The following is a 24,719-nucleotide window of genomic DNA, read 5'->3' as shown; positions in this document are numbered from 1 at the left end:
TACCACAGGAGGACCACATACAATACAGTACATCACCTGCTTTGCACAACAGCGAGCAGGGAACACTGCAGTTGTAATGACAGATTATGTGCTTATTGCGAAATACTATATGCTACACTTTCATTGGCTTTCCCAGCTGCAAGTGCAATACAGCATTCCATGTGCTTTCTGGGAATAGTTGACATGGTATCTGGAAACAACTGCACGGGGGACTGACAGGGTATTTTTATAGCTGGGGAAAGAGAGGTGCACAAAAAATTTACAGTCAACGTAAAGGTCAATGTATATGGTCAACATTGTGCAGCGTAACACAATATAACACACATGTTACGCCTCATGTCAAATCAATCATACTTCATAACGGTAACCCCAGCTGCCTGGGACATGTCTGGTCCTCCCCTGACTGGAGTCTGTGAGTGTTTGGCATTCCAAGTAGGCTGGAGACCCTGATGAGAGCACCATAATAGGCCAGGAAGGGAGTCCCAAAAGGGCACAGCACAGACTCAGATGCCTGGGTGACATTTACAAAGACCACAGGGTCAACAGCCCCTACATAAAACCCTGGACCTGGACTACTGAGCCTTCAGAAAAAGGAAAATAGAGTAGGGTAGATCCTCTCAGCTCTGTCAGGTTGGATGGGTGTTGCTGCACAGCTATTTTCAGGTCTCTCCAGAGATGTTAGATCGGGTTCAAGTCCAGGTTCTGGCTGGGCCACTCAAGGACATTCAGAAACTTGTCCCGAAGCCACTCCTGCTTTGTCTTGGCTGTGTGCTTAAGGTCATTGTCCTGTTGGAAGGTGAATATTCGTCCCAGTCTGAGGTCCTGAGCGCTCTGGAGCAGGTTTTCATCAATGATCTCTGTACTTTGCTCCGTTCATCTTTCCCTTGATCCTGACTAGTCTCCCAGTCCCTGCTGCTGAAAAACATCCCCACAGCAAGATGCTGCCACCACCATGCTTCACTTTAGGGATTCTGCCAGGTTTTCTCCAAATGTGATGCTTGGCATTCAGGCCAAAGAGTTCAATCTTGGTTTCATCAGACCAGAGAATCTTATTTCTAATGGTCTGAGAGTCTTTTAGGTGCCTTTGCCAAACTTCAAGCGGGCTGTCATGTGCCTTTTACTGAGGAGTGGCTTCCGTCTGAAGGCCTGATTAGTCGAGTGCTGCAGAGATGGTTGTTCTTCTGGAAGGTTCTCCCTTCATAGTGACCATCGGGTTCTTGGTCACCTCCCTGACCAAGGTCCTTCTCTCATGTTTGGCCGGGTGGCAAGCTCTAGGAAGAGTCTAGGTGGTTCCAAACTTCTTCCATTTAAGAATGATGGAGGCCACTGTGTTCTTGGGGACCTTCAATGCTGCAGACATATTTTGGTACCCTTCCCCAGATCTGTGCCTCGACACAATCCTGTCTCGGAACTCTACAGACAATTCCTTGACTTCATGGCTTGGTTTTTGCTCTGACATGTACTGTCAACTGTGGGACCTTATATAGACAGGTGTGTGCCATTCCAAATCTTGTCCAGTTGATTTAATTTACCACAGGTGGAATCCAATCAAGTTGTAGAAATATCTCAAGGATGATCAATGTAAACAGGATGAACCTGAGTTCAATTTCGAGTCTCATAGAAAAGGGTCTGAATGCTTATGTAAATAAGGTATTCCTGTTTTTAATTTGTAATACATTTGCAAATATTTCCAAAAACCTGTTTTCGCTTTGTCATTATGGGGTGTTGTGTGTAGATTGATGAGGAAAAACATGTATTTAATACATTTTAGAATAAGGCTGTAATGTAACAAAATGTGGAAAAGTCAAGGGGTATGAACACTTTCCGAATGGACTGTACATTATAAGAAAGTAGCAAGTTCAGGCGTAAGTGGTTATTCTCACTTACACATTTTCTCTTTTGCTTGGACATCAACTGTCTTAATGTCAAAACTGAGAAAGAGTATAGGCTTTACTACAATATAATGAATATGAATGTTTTCAGATTAGATAATGTAATTTGCAGTAATTAACTTTTGACAGAGATTCGTAAGTATACTAAGATAAACTACTGACCAATATTACCGTCTTTAGTTCTCTTTGAAATGATATGGGTGACTATTTTAAATAAGAAAGTTAGATTGATTTACCAAAATATTTGCATAGTTGCAGTTGAAATGTGATACTAGCTCTGAATGTACAAGCTAACATCTGTATTCTCTGCCTTCTATTTCAGTTAAAAGGAACAACCCTTACATAACAGATCAAGATGGCAGGTAATTATGAGAAATCATTTTATGTTGGTCAGCCTTTTACATAAGACTGTTTTCATGGTGGAAGTGCATCCTTAGGCTATGGTGACCTTTGCTAGTTATTTTTGATATTGCAACAGCTGAAAGGAACATACTGTACATTCACAGTTAACACAACACTCACATGGGAAAAAAGTTTATATGAGTTTGTAGCTATAAATTCTATTGTTGTTGATTAATCGATGAGGCAACATGGATTTCTTAGCAACTTCTTATAGCTACTACTTATCAGTGACTGATACATTTTTTCCATTGAGAGATATATTTGCACTGCTTGTGCAAATCCAATCCAGATGTAGTAAGACTTTACTAGAAAGTACTTTTGGATTCCCTAGTGACTTTAACACGGCATTTCCTCATGTGGAATCATGTTAAATAATATTATGCATAAACATCCCAAATTGCTACCAAATGTGTGTGACTACAGTGAATTTGGGTGAACTCACCCCAGAATTCTAGTTAGGGGTCATCTTCTATGTGGTCACAAAGCATTGTGGTTGGTTATAGTTGCCAAGGTAACTCCATTGTAGTCTAATTAGGCAGAGTAGAGCATGGCACGCCAGCTCCAGTGCAGTGCAGTGAGGTTCTGTGTCAAGATGGGTTGCTCAGCCAGCTGCTCTGGATGAATTGTCCATTCTGATGGTGGTTTATTACACTGTCTCGTTTAAAACATTTTTATTACTTGGTTTACTCTTAGCAAGCTGCAGGGTTAATGGGTAACCTAAACGTCTAAAGTTGTTTCTAGAACCACCATGTTGCTCTGTTGTCTCTGTTCCTTCTAGACAAAATTAAGGACGCCAAGATCATCTTTGTTGTGGGTGAGTGAAATAGATTTTTCCTCTAATTTTGTGAAACTCCACACAAAATCAGAATCAACACCATCAGGCAACACAATACAACATGTGTACGTGTTCTAAACGCCTGATATTCGGAGGCCATCACTGTAAATAAGCATTTGTTCTTATTAACTGACTTGCCTAGTTAAATAAATGTCAAATAAAATAAAACATTAGATGTGTAGACAACACTTCTCTTGAAGGAATGCACTAAAGTATACAGTAAATACATACAACAGCCCTGTGTCATACACTTCCAACCATCACTAAGGTTATGGCTTGATGAAATTTACCAACCATCACTAAGGTTATGGCTTGATGGAATTCACCAACCACCAGTAAGGTTATGGCTAGATGGGATTCACCAACCACCACTAAGGTTATGGCTAGATGGGATTCACCAACCGAACAAACACCACTAACCCCTCGCCTGTCCTTTTTGTATGTGTCCCCAAGGCGGGCCTGGCTCTGGCAAGGGCACCCAGTGTGAGAAGGTGGTGGCCAAGTATGGCTACACCCACCTGTCCTCCGGGGACCTGCTGCGTGCTGAGGTGGCCTCCGGCTCTGAGAGGGGCAAAACCCTCCAGGCCATCATGCAGAAGGGAGAGCTCGTACCCCTGGTGAGTGGCTGCATTGGACAGCTTTTAGAATCATATCCACAAAGCACTTACTGCGTAACAGCACGTCAATTAATTTCTGCTGAACTTCTTGCAATAAGTACCAATAAATCAGGTAAATACCAATTGTTATAGGGGTGTTATTGTGTTCATAGTTATTTATCAACACAGAAGTAAAACTGTTCAAACATCTTTCTATGAGGGTGAGTGTGTTTCATGTCAATAAATAGTACACGTGCTTTCCTCCTATAGGACACAGTCTTGGACATGATCAAGGATGCCATGATCGCTAAGGTTGACGTGTCCAAGGGCTTCCTTATTGATGGCTACCCCCGTGAGGTCAAACAGGGCGAGGAGTTCGAGAAGAAGGTAAGAGGAGACAGGAACATGGATTCACATTTAGAAAATCCTTACTGTTCCCAGGGGCGGACTTTGTGATTTGGAGGTCCCAGGCAGAGGCCAGTCTGAGGCCACTCCTTCTCCCCGTCCCTTCTCAAAAAGGTGTTATGGGATTTATAGTAAAGACATGTAATTTATCTGTAAAAATGTATTACCTTTTAATGTGCCATGAACACAACCAGTCATGATGTTTTAATCTGATTGTCCAAAAAAATCACTTTTAAAAGACTGGTTACCTTAGTATGTTCATCCAAAATAATTCCAGCATGCGAACAGTGCACTGTGCACCTGCCAACTTTCCTTCAATTCGCAAGTGGCTCACCAGAGAAAGAATTCGATCGAGCGAAATAGTGCCCCTCTGCCTTACAATATGTAGCCCATGTATCTGATACTGTCTGGCCAAAAAGAGTATGACATGCCTTAATCTTTTTGACCAGACACCATCCGATACATGAGCTACACATGCACATACATGTCCTCTGCATCGACGACGATGGCAGTATTATCAGCAGCACCTGTCTTTTTTTTTTACCAAAGAAATGCGTATTGTATCTCCCTAAGCTAACACAGAATGGTTTTAAGATGGTCATACTAAGGATCATTTAGCTATTTGATTTGAAATTTTAAGACCCCTTTAGGTATCCCAAAAATATATTACAAAATGATTTGATGAAACATTGAATTTGGCTTTACTGCTATTAGCCCACAAAAAAGTGTTTAATCACAGATTAATACATGGAAAAAAATCTATCAAAAGAAAGTATGTTTTGAAGTGCCTGTCCTATATCTTAGAGAAATAAGCTACACACATAATAAGAATGTATCATGGAATTACCTGTATACCTTTGATGTGGAAATGCTGTATAAAATTCACTCGAATAAAATGTTCAGCCCAGTACCAGGTTGCTGTCACGACAGTCGATGCATCTCCTTGTTCGGGCGGTGCTCGGCGGTCGATGTCACCGGTCTTCTAGCCATCATTGATCTATGTTTCATTTTCCATTATCTCGGGATGTCTCCTGGTCTGACAAACAACTCTGTAGCTAGGGCCACCTTCCACCGCTGATGTTGAAGGCAAACATTGGCGGATATGGTGGATGAGACGTAGCCCATGCAAAACAGATATCTCTATCTTAAACAGACGGATTTAGATTTTTTCAATTATTTATTTATTATGCCTCAAACACAGTAAATGATGTGAACCATGCCTCGAACAAAAGAGATCTCAGAAGACCTAAGATTAAGAATTGTTGACTCGCATAAAGCTGGAAAGGGTTACAAAAGTACAGTGCCTTGCGAAAGTTTTCGGCCCCCTTGAACTTTGCGACCTTTTGCCACATTTCAAGCTTCAAACATAAAGATATAAAACTGTATTTTTTTGTGAAGAATCAACAACAAGTGGGACACAATCATGAAGTGGAACGACATTTATTGGATATTTCAAACTTTTTTAACAAATCAAAAACTGAAAAATTGGGCGTGCAAAATTATTCAGCCCCCTTAAGTTAATACTTTGTAGCGCCACCTTTTGCTGCGATTACAGCTGTAAGTCGCTTGGGGTATGTCTCTATCAGTTTTGCACATCGAGAGACTGACATTTTTTCCCATTCATCCTTGCAAAACAGCTCGAGCTCAGTGAGGTTGGATGGAGAGCATTTGTGAACAGCAGTTTTCAGTTCTTTCCACAGATTCTCGATTGGATTCAGGTCTGGACTTTGACTTGGCCATTCTAACACCTGGATATGTTTATTTTTGAACCATTCCATTGTAGATTTTGCTTTATGTTTTGGATCATTGTCTTGTTGGAAGACAAATCTCCGTCCCAGTCTCAGGTCTTTTGCAGACTCCATCAGGTTTTCTTCCAGAATGGTCCTGTATTTGGCTCCATCCATCTTCCCATCAATTTTAACCATCTTCCCTGTCCCTGCTGAAGAAAAGCAGGCCCAAACCATGATGCTGCCACACCATGTTTGACAGTGGGGATGGTGTGTTCAGGGTGATGAGCTGTGTTGCTTTTACGCCAAACATAACGTTTTGCATTGTTGCCAAAAAGTTCAATTTTGGTTTCATCTGACCAGAGCACCTTCTTCCACATGTTTGGTGTGTCTCCCAGGTGGCTTGTGGCAAACTTTAAACAACACTTTTTATGGATATCTTTAAGAAATGGCTTTCTTCTTGCCACTCTTCCATAAAGGCCAGATTTGTGCAATATACGACTGATTGTTGTCCTATGGACAGAGTGTCCCACCTCAGCTGTAGATCTCTGCAGTTCATCCAGAGTGATCATGGGCCTCTTGGCTGCATCTCTGATCAGTCTTCTCCTTGTATGAGCTGAAAGTTTAGAGGGACGGCCAGGTCTTGGTAGATTTGCAGTGGTCTGATACTCCTTCCATTTCAATATTATCGCTTGCACAGTGCTCCTTGGGATGTTTAAAGCTTGGGAAATCTTTTTGTATCCAAATCCGGCTTTAAACTTCTTCACAACAGTATCTCGGACCTGCCTGGTGTGTTCCTTGTTCTTCATGATGCTCTCTGTGCTTTTAACGGACCTCTGAGACTATCACAGTGCAGGTGCATTTATACGGAGACTTGATTACACACAGGTGGATTGTATTTATCATCATTAGTCATTTAGGTCAACATTGGATCATTCAGAAATCCTCACTGAACTTCTGGAGAGAGTTTGCTACACTGAAAGTAAAGGGGCTGAATAATTTTGCACGCCCAATTTTTCAGTTTTTGATTTGTTAAAAAAGTTTGAAATATCCAATCAATGTCGTTCCACTTCATGATTGTGTCCCACTTGTTGTTGATTCTTCACAAAAAAATACAGTTTTATATCTTTATGTTTGAAGCCTGAAATGTGGCAAAAGGTCGCAAAGTTCAAGGGGGCCGAATACTTTCGCAAGGCACTGTATCTCTAAAAGCCTTGATGTTCATCAGTCCACAGTAAGACAAATTGTCTATAAATGGAGAAAGTTCAGCACTGTTGCTACTCTACCTAGGAGTGGCTGTCCTGCAAAGATCAATGCAAGAGCACAGCACAGAATGCTCAATGAGGTTAAGAAGAATCCTAGAGTGTCAGTTAAAGACTGACAGAAATCTCTGGAACATGCTAACATCTCTGTTGAAGAATCTATGATACATAAAACATTAAACTAGAATTGTGTTCATGGGAGGACATTGTGTTCAAGAAGCCACTGTGCTGTCCAAAAAACATTGCTGCACCTGGATGTTCCACAGCGCTACTGGAAAAATATTCTGTGGACAGATTAAACTACAGTTGAGTTGTTTATAAGGAACACACAGCACTATGTGTGGAGAAAAAAAGGCACAGCACACCAATATCAAAACCTCATTCCAACTGTAAAGTATGGTGGAGGGAGCTGCTTGCTACCTCAGGGCCTGGACAGCTTTCTGTCAACGGAAAAATGAATTCCCAAGTTTATCAAGACATTTTGCAGGAGAATGTTAGGCTATCTGTCCGCCAATTGAAGCTCAACAGAAATTGGGGGTTGCAACAGGGCAACGACCCAAAACATAGAAGTAAATCAACAACAGAATGGCTTCAACAGAAGAAAATACATCTTCCTGACCTCAAGCTGATTTGAGATGCTGTGGCATGACCTCAAGAGGGCAGTTCACACCAGACATCCCAAGAATATTGCTGAACTGAAACAGTTTTGTAAAGAGGAATGGTCCGAAATTCCTCCTGACCGCAGGTCTGATCCGCAAATACAGAAAACATTTGGTTTGAGGTTAATGCTGCCAATGGTCAACCCGTTATTAAATCCAAGGGTTCACATACTTTTCCCTCCCTGCACTGTGAATGTTTACATGGTGTGTTCAATAAAGACATGAAAATGTATAATTATTTGTGTGTTTTTAGTTTAAGCAGACTGTGTTTGTCTATTGTTGTGACCAAGATGGATATCAGATAAAATTGTATGACCAATTTATGCAGAAATCCAGGTATTTCCAAAGGGTTCACATACTTTTCTTTGCCACTGTATTTTTTTAATTAATATATACAAGTCATTGTTTATACACCTATTTCTATTTGGAGGTGGCTGTCCCAAACCCTGATTCCTAAACTTCATGTTCGAAAATAAAGCAATTCATGATTTGTGTATATATTTTTTTACACTTATTTAAATAGAACATATTGAGTTGTTCTATTATTACATTCAAAGATATTGATCTAATTATTAGTTGTGTTTATTTAAAAAATTATCTTTCTCTGAAAAATGCTGTCCCCACTTTTGACCTTAATAACTGGAGTTGTGTATAAAGGGTGTGACCATTGAGAAAGTTGAGGACGTTAAACTCTTAGGTATAACATTGGATGGTCAATTATCATGGTCAAGTCATATTGACAAAGTTGTTGTGAAGATGGGGAGAGGTATATCTGTTATAAAAAGATCTTCGTGTTTTTGACACAAACATCAATTGTACAAGTTGTTCAGGCTCTGATCTAGTCCCATCTTGACTACTGTCCGGTAATATGGTCAAGTGCAGCAAAGAAAGACATAGCAAAGCTGCAGCTGGCTCAAAACAGAGCAACACGCCTTGACCTTAATTGCACATACAGAACTAACATCAACAACATGCATGCCAGTCTTTCCTAGTTGAGGATGGACGAAATATGAACTGCTTCTCTTCTAGTTTTTATGAGAAGTATTACTGTGATGAAAAATCCAGATTGTCTGCAGAATCAAATCCCTTTCAGCTCAGACACCAATACATACCCCACAAGGCATCCCAACGGGGGTCTCTTCACAGTCCCCAAGTCCAAAACGAATTCCCAGCAATGGACAGTTTTATATAGAGCCTTGATCTCATGGAACTCCCTTCCAGCTCCAATCACTCAGGCAAACAGCAAAATTACCTTTAAAAAACGGATTAAAAAACAACTCATGGAATGGTGGGGACTGTAAGGGGACACACACAAACACACACTCTAACACACACATTCTTTTTTAGTTGTAATGTTTGTATAATGTTTGTTGTTGCGTTGTTTGTATATCATTGTATTTTAAATGTGTGTTTTGTTACTTGTCATGTTTTGTGTTTTTTTCATGGACCCCAGGAAGAGTAGCTGCTGCTTCTGCAAAAGTTAATGGGGATCCAAATAAACAAACTACCAAATCACACACTTTAAAAGACTATAGAATGAATGTGCCCTAAGCCCCACCCCTACAAATATCACCTCTCCACTATGGCCACATTTTGAGTAGTCTGTCTGCAAATCTTAATGTATTTTGGAGAAGTGTCACTACCGAACATCCGAATACATCAAGAAATATGTAAACTTATGGTTTTGGGACTAAAATATATGTTTGCTGGGATGCCCACATGAAAGACAGCCAGCTATATGTTAGCAATGGTCATTTTTTAAAGAACAAAATTTGTCAAAATTGTCACAACTGAAACAATTGAGGTCTCATCTTTGTATCTGTGCCAGCATGGAGTCTGCGACAGCACCAGCAGCATCTCCAATCTAAAGTTGCATGCGCCATGCTCTACCAACTGAGCTACAGAGGACCACCATGTGGGTAGTGGACAAGTGCAAACTTCAGGAAAAAGTGTAGAGTATTGAAATGCATAGCCAGCAGGGGGGGCTCCAATCCTCCAAGATCCCAAACATTGACATCTATTTGGCCAAAACATAGACGTCTATAATGTGCTTTATTTTATTGTGCTAAACTATACTCTGTGCTCTATTATACTGTGCTGTACTGTAACCTACTCTACTGTACTGTACTCTACTGTGCTCTGCTATACTGTACTGTACCCTACTTAAGTTTACTTTACTTGAGTTTCTAACAATTGAAGAAAGGGCCCTTGGACTCTTGATCTAGTGGTCTTGGTCTTGAGACCACTCAAGACCACATACAGACCTACCTATGACTAACACTTGACAGTAAAAGTAAAAACAAGTTAAAAAAAAGTATAAAAAAAAGTCAAAATGAACAAAAAGTAAGTTTGAATGACACTGAGGGGCAGTGTTGTTACAGTTAATGCTGGTTTGCCTGAGGCTGATGAGGTGCAGGTGTTTGTACACATGCAATATACACACACTCTCATTCAAATGCACCCTGGGGCGGCAGGGTAGCCTAGTGGTTAGAGTGTTGGACTAATAACCGGAAGGTTGCAAGTTCAAACCCCGAGCTGACAAGGTACAAATCTGTCTTTCTGCCACTGAACAGGCCGTCATTGAAAATAAGAATTTGTTCTTAACTGACTTGCCTGGTTAAATAAAGGTCAAATAAAAAACACATATGGACACACACACATGTAAATAGTGCCATACATGCACTCAAACATTTTTGATTGGCCTTGCTGTTATGGTTTTTTGTTGTCCTTGATGTCTTTTGTTTTTTGCATTGTTTTCTGTTTTCCTTTGTCTTTGTCTTTTTTCTCTTTTGTTCATTTTGTTGGTGCATTGGGAGGGGGGGGGGGTCTCGGGGGTGGGGAATGCATGGTTGAGTGTCCACTCTTGGGGAACTGTGGGGGTGATCTTGGAGGGCTGGTGGGAGATCTCTTGACGTGCCCTTGAGCAGGTCGTTGACCCTGGTTGCTTCTGTGTGTCACACTGGATGGGAGGCTGTTAGATGAAACATGTGATGTGGTTGTTGAGCGGCTTCATTGCAAGTATATCGTTTGTTTTAATTGTTCAATATTCAACATTCAATAAAGTAATAATAAACACTTGACACTGAAATGCCTGGTATTTGACCAAAAGAAAGATAAAGTGATCATTTAAACATCTAACAACATAAAAATGTTTTATGCATAAGTAATTCAATCAACATGGAACATTTTACAGAGAACAATAGAGATGATATTTCTCTAAATAAAATGTAAAGGTTTTGAAAATCAGGCTAAAAATCATGTTTTTACTATTTTGTTAATTTAGTATGCGAATCGAAGATGATCTGTAATAGAATGTTAATCAAAACGATCCCTGCTGTGCATGGTTCTCCCTTTATAGCAACTTTTCCCACTATGTTTCAGCAGTGACACATTTAGTGGGGTGGTAAGGAATTCAGGTACATATTTCAGATATGCAATACAAAGTGTGTGAGTAGTATATATGTCTACCTGACATGTGTGCTAAAAGTTTGGAGAAATAGGATTTAAATGGACATTTTTACACTACTTCTGTAGAACGATCCATACATGAACTTATGATGTGACCTGTCCATTCATAAATCACCAATAGCTCAATATTCCTCTATTTCCCATAGATCTTCTCTCAATAAATATTTAGATTTCTCCCTTCACCTCCCACTTAAGAGGACTTTATCATTTCAAAAACCTTTGTGTTCACCATTTTGTCTGTCTTCTCACAGATCGGAGCCCCCTGCCTGCTGCTGTACATTGACGCCAAGGGTGAGACCATGGTCAAGAGGCTGATGAAGCGCGGTGAGACCAGCGGCCGAGCTGACGACAATGAGGAGACCATTAAGAAGCGCCTGGACCTGTACTACAAAGCCACCGAGCCAGTCATCGCCTTCTACTCCAGCCGCGGCATCGTCAGGAAGGTGAGGCTGGAACTAATAGCTATAGGCTACTGTCATGAGATAAAAGACAGAGGAAGTTTGTCATGTATAGCACAGTGGAATAATTTTATTTATTATTTTTAAATGGCACGTAAAAAAAATTATACAATGTGACAGTACACCCAAGTGTCTCATCTCACATCTGTCTGAAAAGTCTAACACTCTCTCGCTCAGAAAATACTCTTCACTTTGCAATGACGATGCCACCCCCTTTGTAATCTAATTTCATGCCTTTCTTTCTCTTGTTCTCCTCAGATCGACTCCGAACTGCCTGTGGATGAAGTCTTCGGACATGTTGCCAAAGCTATCGACGGCCTGAAGTAAAAAGCAAACATGACTGGATCTAAATTTATTTTTGGTTATGTCCATTTTATGCCGAAAAAAAGCAACAATCTGCTGAGCCACCTTGGTTATAATGAAAGGCCATTAAAGAACAGCGATGCCTTAATTCAACACTGTACTTCTCCTCCAGCAATAATCTCTTGTTACAGTTCACCAACCACAACCGACACCCATATACGGCCATATTTACAAGAATGTCACAACTTCCCGAGAGTCTACTGTTCACTTCCTGCTTGCCTGCCATGTCTTGTCCACACTTACAGTACTGTACGTCTATGTGTGTGTGTGTGTGTAGGTATGTATGTATGTGTGTGTGTGTGTGTGTCTGTGTGGTTTTCTAAAAACCCTACCTGTTCCTCTGTCTCATTAAAACATCACCTTCAAACCCTAACCAAACAACTGCATATTTATTTAATATCTGACAGAAGAGACCTTCTCAATTGGATAAATAATAGGTTGATACAATCTCACAGAATAGCACACACATATACACACATATACACACACCCTTACCGTTAGTGCTGATCTCAGCTCTATGTAATTAAAAGAGGGGGCTGTCAACACTTCGCCTGACCTTACATGTACAATGCCTTTCTGGGTTGGGCTCGGCTGCACTCTCTACACTCTCTCTTATTCCACTCTCTAACACCTCATGATATGTCTCATCACATAACAGATCTGCTGTGTCTTGAAGGGATCCTATTTGAGTCAGAAAAGGATATTCATATGATAGGTAAGATATATAAAACCTTGCAGAGAGCCTATCCAACAGACAATCTCTTAGAAAAAAATTAACTATTGGAATCAAGACTAAAAAAGAACTGATATCAGCACAAGATGGAGGAATGTTGGAACATAACTAACACATTTACAGCGAACATTGTACTTTTAATCCAGTATAAACAAATGTACAGAATATATTATACAAGACAAAATTCATAAATTCTACAGCACAACGGCAGAGGCATGTCTTAAGTGTAAAACTAACAACGACTCAATAATCCATGCCTTCTGGGAATGCTATAAAGTCCAGAAGCTATGGGCAGAGTTATAAAGTTGGCTGTCAGAAGTATTATACTCTAAAAAGAAAAGGTTCCTGGAAGATCTTTTAGGGGTTCTTCAAATTGAAACTGGGGGAACCTCTAAGTTCTTAAAAAAAACTTTAATGGTTCCTTGAATAACCTTTTGGGGTTTCCCCCCATTATTTGTATTATGAATCAGCATAACAATAACACAATAGTTTAGTAGTCAATGTTTATTATGATTTTAGTGGCAAAGCAGAATTCAAAAATATAAATATTCGGTCAACTCCCAGCAGAGCTCCAAGTTCGGTCAATATTTTCTCTGGCGTGTTAATATGTTGATATCCTTCGTATCCATAGCAAGAATGATTTTGCAGTGCGTGGTGATCGAACAGGTTTCCAGTTATATTCATCAGCGGTGTAGGGAGGATGAAATCTGTGAATACAAAAATAATAATTATACAGATGATTAACAAAGCGTGCACATGGCAGTATTCATACCTTGGTTTTTGTGGTAAATGTGAATGAAAAAACGGTTCACTTTTGACAACGGTTTTCATACACATACCATGTCCATAATGTAGAGACGTCTGGAATCTACATTGAAGAGCTCAGGAAGGAAGAGGATGGCTGCTGTGACTGAGTGCTATAAGGTTTTAGAGAAACCATTCATACAAATTAGATGATAGCCTACATGTGATCTGTATAACATTATGTGACAAACCAATACCAATTGTACACAGTGGTGGAAAAAGTATCCAATTGGCATACTTGAGTAAAAGTATAGATACAGTACCTTATGTCACGTTGGTAACAATGATTCGGGAGACAGGCGCAGGAATGTGTAATAGTTTTTTTTGTTATACACCAAATTACGGCGTGCAGTAAAAAGGTACGGGGACGAAGACCAAACAAATACGTACAAAACACACAGGATTGAAACCCAAACAAAAGAGTGAGGAGTACCTTGAATAAATACACACGCGCACAATGATTAACACACGGGACAAAACCTGTAATCTGACGGCACGAAAGCACGAAAGCCCAAAACACACAGCACAGGTACTCACACGCACCAACGGACATTGTAACACTAATCAACCCCCCCCCCCCCCCCAATGGAAACCAAAGGGCACATATATACAAATAGTAATCAGTGGGAATAGGGGACAGGGGACAGGTGTGCGTGAAGAAAGTTCCGGAGGGACCCGTGACCCCCCCGTGTGTGTTCTCGTGGGCGATCACAGGAACGAAGTGCGGGTCGATCAGGACCGGATGCAGCTGCCGAAGTTGCGTCGTTGTCAGACGGGCCAGAGTTGCCGTCGTGACGACTCCAGACAACCCAGTTGCAGCTGCTGAAGTTGCGGCGGTGCCGGACGGACCAGTCGCAGCTTCGTCAGATGGGCCATTTCCGCTGTCTCCCACAATGGTCGATTATTCTGTCACGTTGGTAACAATGATTCGGGAGACAGGCGCAGGAACGCGGAATCGTAAAAAAAATGATACCCCTAATTACAGTGTGCCGTGTAAAGGTACGGGGACGAAGACCAAACAAACACGTACAACACACAAGGTAGAAACCCAAACAAAAGAGCGAGGAGTACCTCGAATAAATTCACACGCGCACAATGATTAACACATGGGACGAAACCCGTAATCATCTGATCAATCCACAAGGGCACGAAAGCCAAAAACACACAGCACAGGTACTCACACGCACCAACGAACATTGCAACACTTATCAACGCACCAAAGGACACATATATACAAATACTAATCAGTGGGACGAAACCCGTAATCATCTGATCAATCCACAAGGGCACGAAAGCCAAAAACACACAGCACAGGTACTCACACGCACCAACGAACATTGCAACACTTATCAACGCACCAAAGGACACATATATACAAATACTAATCAGTGGGACTCAAGTAAAAGTGAAAATCAGCCAGTAAAATACTACTTGAGTAAAAGTCTAAAAGTGTTTGGTTCTAAATATACTTAAGTATCAAAAGTAAATGTAATTGCTCAAATATACTTAAGTATCAAAAGTAAACATATAAATAATAAAAAATTCCTTATATTAAGCAAAGCAGATGGCACCATTTTCCTGTTTTTACATTTTTCGGATAGCCAGGGTCACACTCCAACACTCAGACATTATTTACAAAAGATGCATTTGTGTTTAGTGAGTCTGCCAGAACAGAGGCAGTAGGGATGATGACATGTTCTATTGATAAGTGGTGAATTTGGCTATTTTCCTGTCCTGCTATGCATTCAAAATGTAACGAGTACTTTTGGTTGTCAGGGAAAATGTATGGAGTAAGAAATACAATATTTTCTTTTGGAATGTACAAAAGGAAAAGTAGTCAAAAATATAAATATTCAAGTAAAGTACAGATACCCCAAAAAGCTACTGTAGTAGTTTAAAGTATTTTTTACTTCAGTACTTTATACCACTGATTGTACATACCTTGTTTGCCTCCCTGTCTGTATACCTGCAGACACAGAGACACACAAATAAGTGGGTAGTTCAGTCATCTGTGCCAAATGCAGATAACGGCTTCAACATATTATTTGTACATTTTTGTTGATTGACATCCACTGAATTGTGTACATTTTCTGTTTTAGAAATCATTTTAAAAGGGAGAAAGTTCGAAACACAGCCATTTGCCCAAATATGAAAAAATACATGGTATCATCATACAACAATATCAATTGAGATCATACAAGGGAGAAATATTACCGTAAATAAAGGAGATCTTAAAATGTTTAAGAATGTCAAGACCGTACCTAGCTTGAAGGTAGGACAAATAATAAGGGAAACAACTTCAATCAGCCTTTCACATTGTAGCCTACATCACATAAAACATTTAAGAGTAAAAATGTCAGATTGAGCCGTTATTGACTTGGGGACTTTACAATGCATTCCATCCACCAGCCATCATACAACTCCGTGGAGGCTAGTGGAGGGAGAAATTGGGAGTATCGACAAACGCTTGATAGGCCAACATGTACACCTACAACCTTAGGCCAACACGATATAACAAATGCACGGTATGACCTCCAGATCCCGTCCTGTCCATCTCCCACGTCATGCACCAAAGCTATTTGCTAACACACAGCCTTGCCCTAGTATCCAAAAGGAAACCTGTGAGTTGGCACATGGACACTTTCACAAATTTCCCCCTCCGACTGACGTGCGGCTGACTGGCGACATGGAAACCAGTGGCACCGTGCTGAAAACCTGCTTCAACACGCTGAACTGGCGACAGAAGAGGATGACACAGAGCGCCGGATTGTTTCCTGTTATTCTCCCCCCCCCCCAAGCTTATAGAGGAGACGCACCTTGAACGCCGATGTGTACGTGCAGTCTGTCTGTATCGTCTGGGACGCTGCTATGCTAGGCATGTGGGTGTTTATCTACCTAGCCGTCTTTGATGAATGGCCAATGTACTGTAGTCCACCTCCTTTGTCTACTTACATGTAGAGGGGAGTCTACAACGAGCTGAGAGTTTGTGCTTGTTTTATTGAACAGGATCTGAGTTATGTGATACTTACAAGTCGCCTGTGTTTGTTCTTCCATGGAGTTCTGGAGGAAAGAATGTTATCTAGGGTATCCCCCCTCTAAGTCTGGTGTCAACAAGCTGACATTGTATACATTTTCCTAATACAGGACATGAGTCTGGAGTCATGAGTCAAGTGTTTTTGTAGGCTTCATAGCATACACCAAATCCTATAGTCAAGTTCTTACACAGGACTGGTACTATAGCACATATATAGGTTACAGAACATATTGAGCAATACTTATATATTCCAAACAAACACAAACTGCCTCTATTTTTTGTAGATTTTCATAAAAAATATCCAATCTATTTGAAAAGGTTTCTTCCAACACTTTCACAAACATATTAACCTGCTTGTAGGCCAACAGGGTAGCCTAGTGGTTAGAGCGTTGGACTAGTAACCGAAAGGTTGCAAGTTCGAATCCCTGAGCTGACAAGGTCAGTCTTTCGTTCTGCCCCTGAACAGGCAGTTAACCCACTGTTCCTAGGCCGTCATTGAAAATAAGAATTTGTTCTTAACTGACTTGCCTAGTAAAATAAATAAATAAATAAAAACATTTCAGTCCTTATTCATGTTCTGTTCTTAGCAACAACAACATTCAAATACACACACGGTCCATATACAGCACATGGTTATAAACACTGTGGCACCGCCAATGACTTGCCTATTCTTGACCAGAATACGGCGAAAAATATATATATTCAAAGCTCAAACACATGACAATGATAGTCTTGTACTGTGATATGCTATTTTAAATGAAAGCCTGTCGTGTGTCTCCATGAAGGCTGCAGCCATTGTTACAGTATGAAATTATGAATGTGTAATTTATCCTTCACTGCAGTCAGCTGTTATGCCCTCTCTGTTTCTCTGTTCCCAAATATACCATTTATTAATTTGTCTATCAAATAAGAGATTTGACAAGGGGACAATTGCCGGATATCATCATCACAACATCATAATATTCTATATTTGTCACGTTCGTCATAACAATGAGACCAAGGCGCAGCGTGAGATGAATACATACTTATTTTATTAAAATGAAGAACACTAAACAAACTAACAAACAACAAAAAGAACGTGAAGCTATTTGACACGAGTGCTGACATTCAACTACACATAGACAATAACCCACAAAACCGAAATGGAAAATGGCATCCTAAATAGGATCTCCAATCAGAGTCAACGATAAACAGCTGTCTCTGATTGGAAACCAATTCAGGCCACCATAGACCTACATATACCTAGACATACCAAAACCCCATAGAAATACAAAAAACCCTAGACAAGTGAAAAAACACACATACCACCCTCGTCACACCCTGACCTAACCAAAATAATAAAGAAAACAAAGATAACTAAGGTCAGGGCGTGACAGTACACCCCCCCCCCCCCCAAAGGTGCGGACTCCCGGCCGCAAACCTAAACCTATATGGGAGGGTCTGGGTGGGCATCTAACCTCGGTGGCGGCTCTGGTTCTGGACGACGCCCCCCTTCTTTACCCTGAGTCCGCTCTTGTAGCACTGACTCGGGGATCATCATCGTCGGAGGTTCTGGACTGCGGATCCTCGCCGTGGGCCCCGGGCTTGGGACCCTCACTGCGTGAATCATCGCTGAATGTTCTGGTCTGGGAACCGTCGCTGGAGATCCCGGGCTGGGGAACGTCGCTGGAGGCCCCGGGCTGGGGAACGTCGCTGGATGCCCCGGGCTGGGGAACGTCGTTGGAGGCACCGGGCTGGGGAACGTCGCTGGATGCCCCGGGCTGGGGAATGTCATTGGAGGCACCAGGCTGGGGAATGTCGCTGGATGCCCCGGGCTGGGGAACGTCGTTGGAGGCACCGGGCTGTGGCCCGTCGCCGGGCGCTCTGGACTGGGTACTGTCGCCGGACGTTCTGGACTGCCGAGGCGCACTGTAGGCATGGTGCGTGGTGCCGGCACGGGTGGTACCGGGCTGGGGACATGCACCTCAGGGCGAGTGCGAGGAGCAGGAACAGGGCGTACTGGACCCTGGAGGCGCACTGTAGACCTGGTGCATGGTGCTGGCACTGGTGGTACCGGGCCGTTGACACGCACCTCAGGGCGAGTGCGGGGAGGAGGAACAGGGCATACTGGGCTCTGGTGGCGCACAGGAAGCCTGGTGCCGGCACTGGTAGTACCGGGCTGGGGACACGCACCTCAGGGCGAGTGCGGAGATAAGGAACAGGGCGTACTGGACCCTGGAGGCACACTGGAGGAAGAGTTCGAGGAGTAAGAACAGAACACACCGGGTTGTGAAGGTACACTGGAGACCTGGTGTGTATAGCCGGCATCAATTGTTCCGGAACTTTAACACGTTTCTGGATGAGTACGAGGAACTGACACAGGTGGCATCGGACAGCTAACACGCTCCTCAGGGCGAATGCCGTGCATACTACACCAAACCAACAGCTCGCTCTCTTCATTCTCCAATTTCATCAACAACTCCTCGAATGTCTCATAATCTCCGCTCCGTTCACTCACCTCCAATCTGTCCAATAACTCCTCGACAATCTCAGACTCACCCCTCAACTTCGCCGACTGCTCCATGTGCCCTCCCCCCAAAAAATTATTGGGGTATCTGTGGCCTACCTCCCTGACGTCGTTGCTGTCCTCTCTTACTTCGCCGTTCCTCCTGCGCAGTTTCCACCTGCCTCCATGGTAGGCGATCCTCTCTTGCCAATATCTCCTCCCACGCCCAGGATCCTTTACCGTCCACTATTTCGTCCCAGGTCCATTTTCCCACAAAGCGCCGTTCCTCCCTTTCCCGCTGCTTGGTCCTGGTTTGGTGGGTTATTCTGTCACGGTCGTCATAATGACAAGACCAAGGCACAGAGTGAGATGAATACATACTTATTTTATTAAAACGAAGAACACTAAACAAACTAACAAAACAACAAAACGCACATGAAGCTATAAGACACGAGTGCTGATATGCAACTACACATAGACAATAACCCACAAAACCAAAATGGAAAATTGCAACCTAAATAGGATCCCCAATCAGAGACAACGATAAACAGCTGTCTCTGATTCGGAATCAATTCAGGCCACCATAGACCTACATATACCTAGACATACCAAAACCCCATAGAAATACAAAAAACCCTAGACAAGTGAAACACACAAACCACCCTCGTCACACCCTGATATATCCAAAATAATAAAGAAAACAAAGATAACTAAGGTCAGGGCGTGACAATATTAGTAATATGTTTATACATTAGAATGTCTTATTTTAACTCTGGAATTACATTCCTGGTTACAAGATCTAAATGTGTTATAAACAAAACAGTCTCGAGGATTGAGAATGAGTACACAAGTTACAACACCACAATAGAGGAATAAATAATGATTGTTGTAGCAATATTTTCCTCAAGAGGGCGGTGTGATACCCAGTTGGTTGTGAAAACTGAAGTGAGATTCTTACAAAACCCAGGGATCATCATCATCATCATTCCATCTGAGATTATAAAGACACAAATCCTTTATTTATGATGGGTTTCTTTATGGTGGGTTTCTACAATGATATTACGATGTAATAATGCTGAATGGATTATGGAAAGAACAAACTCATTCATATTTGTCTTTTTACACTTTCTTTTCATTCAATGGGTTGATACCTGTCGACCATACATGATTGCTGTCGATTCACCTGAGTTGCAAAATCTCAAAGAAATCCCTGGGTTGTCTTTCACAATGTACTGTGCTGTCTTTCACAATGTACTGTGCTGACCAGAAGTCCGGGCATTGACACGTGAGTGAAGCGAGGCTCTGATCAGTGGGAGTGGTCCTAAAGTAAATCTGTGCTCGCCCGCCTGGCCACACTAGACATTTTCTGAAAGTTTACATGACTGACCGCTTCGCACGCGCTCCTGGATAAGCCTACACCCGGCCATTCTCCATACATATGTGAGTTGTATCAATGATTTGTTGTCAGCTTTAGTTGTTGTCACTGATACCATGTATTCCCTTGTTGTGTTGTTTATTTAAAGCCAATGGTAGGTGACACTTACGTAAAATAACTTGTTAACAAGTGTTACAAAGTTGTCAACTGTGAGATATTGTCAGGAAAAACGTATATTAGCCTGTAGCTGTATATGCAACCAAATATTAACGATGAGTTTCACTTTTTCATCCTATTTATATCAGTCAAATTAAAAAGTAACGTTTTTTAATTTTGTTTCACTTCAATAACCTGTCTTCAGCTTGCCTGAAATATTGAACTACTTTCTAATGTCCATTTTCTATAGTTATAGTGATTTGTTTATTTTTTTAAATGTATGCACCACTATGGTTCTGATGTTCAACACAATGTCAGCGTTATTAGGCATCAATAATTCGGGTCTGTCTGGCTAAGGAAGTATCCAAAGTTACATTTGTTTTGCTTTGGTTGCATATAAACAGATGAAAGTATTTTCCCCTCGCAGTATCTGAATAGCAAGAGAGCAGCCTCTCCCGTTTATCAGATCTCAGCATTGTAATATTATTTAAAGAAAGCGACGCCGTACCATTTCCTGACAGACTGGGCCAGCAGTTACTGACAACTGGATTATCCATAGAGCTCTGCGCCCTAATGTGAATAAAACTGGGCTGTGCAAGAACAGATAGTCCCATTGGAAGTATAAACTTAATACATTTGTAACCTATCATTACAATGTTTTTACATGATTAATAATCAAGAAGTTCCATGCTTGATATTGTACAAGCTTATTCTAGCATACATTGTTAACACAATACATTCCCTGTTTTACTTCAAATGGCAACACATAATAGTGGAGAAACAATACTTTTTGTTGTGTGAAACTGTAAAAGTAAAAGTTATTTCAACTCATTTTGTGCTGCATCCTTATAAATAGAGCAGTCTCTCCCCTCAGGATTCTCTGTATTCACATGCTGATTTAATATATAGTTATTCCATACCCTTAAAATGATAAACCACCTACTGCTTGTTGCACGTGCTGTAGTTGGTCATATTTGTCAAGAATGAAGTGATTATCATATTTTGAATCTTGATTAGGTATCATAGCAACAGTTGTAATCAAGCACTTTACTAGAAAATGGGGGGGTAGCTGAGTAGAGAGCAGCACAGTAGAGAGCAATACATTTATTAGAAATGGCCTTGTTAATCATCACTTTTAAAGATGTTAATCAGCGTGCTGCATCTCATCCTTCCCGTTTAGGAACAGGCCCTCAGGAGAGAAAATTAAATCCTATAATAAGATCACATAGCATAGCACTGTCCTAGATCAAATACAGAAAATGAGATAGAAGATAAAGTGATGCAGTTTATCTTGGCAACACCATCTCACCATTTCATTTTCAATGGCAACGGTTCCTTGAGGGGATTTGTAAAGGTTGCCAGCATTGACTGTAGAGAATGAGTATCACATTGATTAATTTGTATTTTTTAATTATGGCAAAGAAAAAGTATGTGCATTGAAATTATATTAATTCTACTCTGATGTGGTAATATACATGTTCAACATCAGTTATATTCTACTGTTATGTGATGATATAAATAAATGTTCAACATCAGTTATATCAGAGGTATGCACTATTTCTTATTGGTTGTACCGTGTCAGTATTATTTGAATCACCTCATCTATGGTAGCATCTCAATTGCATACTCCTCGCATCCTCTCTCCTCTCGCCTCTTTCTCAAACCCATTGGAGGAGAAGGTCAGAGGGGAGGGACCTCGCTTTTTCATCCAATGGGTTTTGAGAAGGAGGCGGGAGGAGAGTGGAGAAAGGAGGCGAGGAGTATGCAATTGAGATTCTCCCTATGACTTTGCTTGGCAGTCGGCTATCTCCAACTGACACCCTGCCTCTTTTCTCTTAGCTAACCTTTGACCTATCAAGGCTGGATTTGTGTGGTCACCCTTCTGGAGCAGAACCACTGTCACCACAGTCACAGCCGTGCTGCCATTGGACACTGCTCTCACTGCCCAAGCACCTAGACATCGGCCAGTGCATCTTTGAGACTCCCACAGATAGCTGACTTTGAGATGGAGAGCAGCAACATGTCGCGTTTACCTCTACTTCTACTCTGCCTTGCCATCGCCACTTCAGGTAAGACCAATGTTTGGTTGAACCTCCAACTTCCATCTCTTTTAAATTGTTGTGTTAGTGAAAATGTGCTTGGTTGACAGCTAGTTTGCTAGACTTGACTTGGAGACTGATATTGAATTGAAGCCTAGAGGTTCTTTCCTTCAGAGTAAGCAATGTAAAAAAAACAATGCCATTCATCTTCAATTTGACCTGTCAAGACTTTGTTATTCTAAACTCTTTTTGAAAAACCAACCGAGAGCTTTATTCTCTCTCTGTAAACCATTAGGATTTCCAGTTGATTGGATGAGTCTGTATAATAGAATATAGTTTAGGTACAGAGATTTTGTTTAATTTTGGGCCTAACTGACAATAATTCCTAAAGCCTCATTTATTTTAAACTTGTAAAGGATAAGGACTAAATGATACATGTGTGCATCCATTTATTATTGTACTGGTATATGCTATAGGCAGGGTAGACTTTTTTTGCGTTGCATGTATATTTTTAGGTATGATAAATGGCTGTAGTTGCTAGTTGGCAGCTAGCTGGAGTGTCATGTAGGCAATGGAAAAGTATCTGCATGCTCTGACAGGTCTTGTATTATGCTTAGCCTGCTAACAGTTGTGGTGGATCCTTTGGGTGATGCTTATTGTCAGTTGGTTAAGTAGTCAGATGAAGCAGATGTGGTGCAGGCCATTCCAGAAGACCCTCAGGTTCATACACTTATATCCTCCCTGTGCTCAAGTGGTACTTTGTACTTAGTATGCACATTTGATGTATTTGGCTCACGATGAAAAAAGAAAGCAGCCAAAAACATAACCAACACATTAAAAAAATAACTTTATTCATGCCAAAACATTTATTGGAGTATTTTATGAGCCCCTCAAGACTTCAACATGGGAATACTATGTAGTAATGCTGCTGAACACAGCATTTTGTTGACTCCAATCACTTGTGAGAGGCTGAGGTTGCGACTGTACTGTCTGTTGACAGTGTAGCCCTCTGTAGTGGATTCTGGTTGGGGATCTGTGTCCTGTCTGGGTCTCACTGGTTTAAATCCCTGTTGAGGGCCTCCATTTGCGCTCCAGTCCAGACGGTAGTTGGGCTCCAGACTTCTGTTCTGTAGTTCCATGGGGGCTGTCAGCTTTACAGTCTCTCTCTGGGGATGTCCCAACGGGGGCTGTGTCGACTGTAGAACTCATTGCAGGCCAGTCATTTCCAACGGGGGGCTGTGTTGACTCCTGCCTTCTTCTTTGCAGTAGCTCCATAGGAGACTCTTAATTGTTCTTCCCCTAAAGCGGCAATGTATTGATTATTGTCCCCTTCTGCTGTAGTTCTCCATAGGAGCCTGCCACAGTTCCTCCTTCCTTCTTCCAGGGGGCTGTAGTGACTATATCGGCTCCCAGCTGCAATTAGTTCGCTGTGGGAGCCTGACGTGACGGTTGTCGACTCCTAGCCGGGTCCCTCTCCACAGACTGAAGGAAAAGTACAAAAGCGATTAGTCAACCGCCTGAAAGGGAGGGGAGCCTGAAGGGGACCTTGGGGGAACCAGACATATGGAGGGAGATGGAAGGGAGGGAGGGCGAGTAGCAGAACAGCAGGCAGGGGAGCCACTGGGACCACATCCTCAGGAAGCCATGCTGGAGGCTGAAGGGTGGGGAGGGTTGTGGTGGTGGGAGGGGGTTATGTAACTCTCCAAGAGCATATCAGTGGCACAGTGGGGGGCGAATCGGGAAAGGGGTGTTGTGAAAGAGAGGGGGATGAAAGGAGAGGGAAGGACAGAGAGAGAAAGAGGATGCATTGAGGGATGAGGCAGAGAGATGGAGAGACTGAGATAGGAGATGATGCAAAGGAGAGGTAGATGCAGAAAGAGGGAGGGGACTAAAGACAGTGAGAGAGATAGAGAAATACAATATGGCAAGATGCAGAGAGAAAGAGAAAACAGGGAGAGATGGATAGAGATGACAGACAGCTCCTTAGTAGGGCCTTATAGAGGGAAATGACGAACTGAAAGAAAGC

General features: G+C 41.8%; 2 protein-coding genes across 2 annotated transcripts in view; both read left to right on the top strand.

The window, feature by feature from the left end:
- The window catches only part of LOC115123085 (adenylate kinase isoenzyme 1), a 13,186-nt gene extending 1,019 nt beyond the window's left edge, over positions 1 to 12,167 (top strand). Inside the window, exons 2-7 of the mRNA XM_029652387.2 lie at positions 2,215 to 2,254; positions 3,073 to 3,108; positions 3,583 to 3,746; positions 3,996 to 4,112; positions 11,498 to 11,689; positions 11,963 to 12,167. Of these exons, the coding sequence (XP_029508247.1) occupies positions 2,248 to 2,254; positions 3,073 to 3,108; positions 3,583 to 3,746; positions 3,996 to 4,112; positions 11,498 to 11,689; positions 11,963 to 12,031 (585 nt within the window). The 5' untranslated portion in view covers positions 2,215 to 2,247 and the 3' untranslated portion in view covers positions 12,032 to 12,167. The remainder of the gene's footprint in view (positions 1 to 2,214; positions 2,255 to 3,072; positions 3,109 to 3,582; positions 3,747 to 3,995; positions 4,113 to 11,497; positions 11,690 to 11,962) is intronic.
- An 8,287-nt stretch (positions 12,168 to 20,454) lies between these two features.
- Positions 20,455 to 24,719, top strand: part of LOC115123071 (endoglin-like) — a 51,268-nt gene continuing 47,003 nt past the window's right edge. Inside the window, 2 exon segments of the mRNA XM_029652371.2 lie at positions 20,455 to 20,563; positions 22,494 to 22,723. Coding sequence (XP_029508231.2) covers positions 22,660 to 22,723 — 64 coding nt within the window. The 5' untranslated portion in view covers positions 20,455 to 20,563; positions 22,494 to 22,659.

The sequence above is a fragment of the Oncorhynchus nerka genome, linkage group LG4 (genome assembly GCF_034236695.1).
Source record: "Oncorhynchus nerka isolate Pitt River linkage group LG4, Oner_Uvic_2.0, whole genome shotgun sequence".
Taxonomy (NCBI): domain Eukaryota; kingdom Metazoa; phylum Chordata; class Actinopteri; order Salmoniformes; family Salmonidae; genus Oncorhynchus; species Oncorhynchus nerka.
The sequence above is the reverse complement of the archived record's forward strand: the minus strand, read 5'-3'. Positions and strand labels throughout refer to the sequence as shown.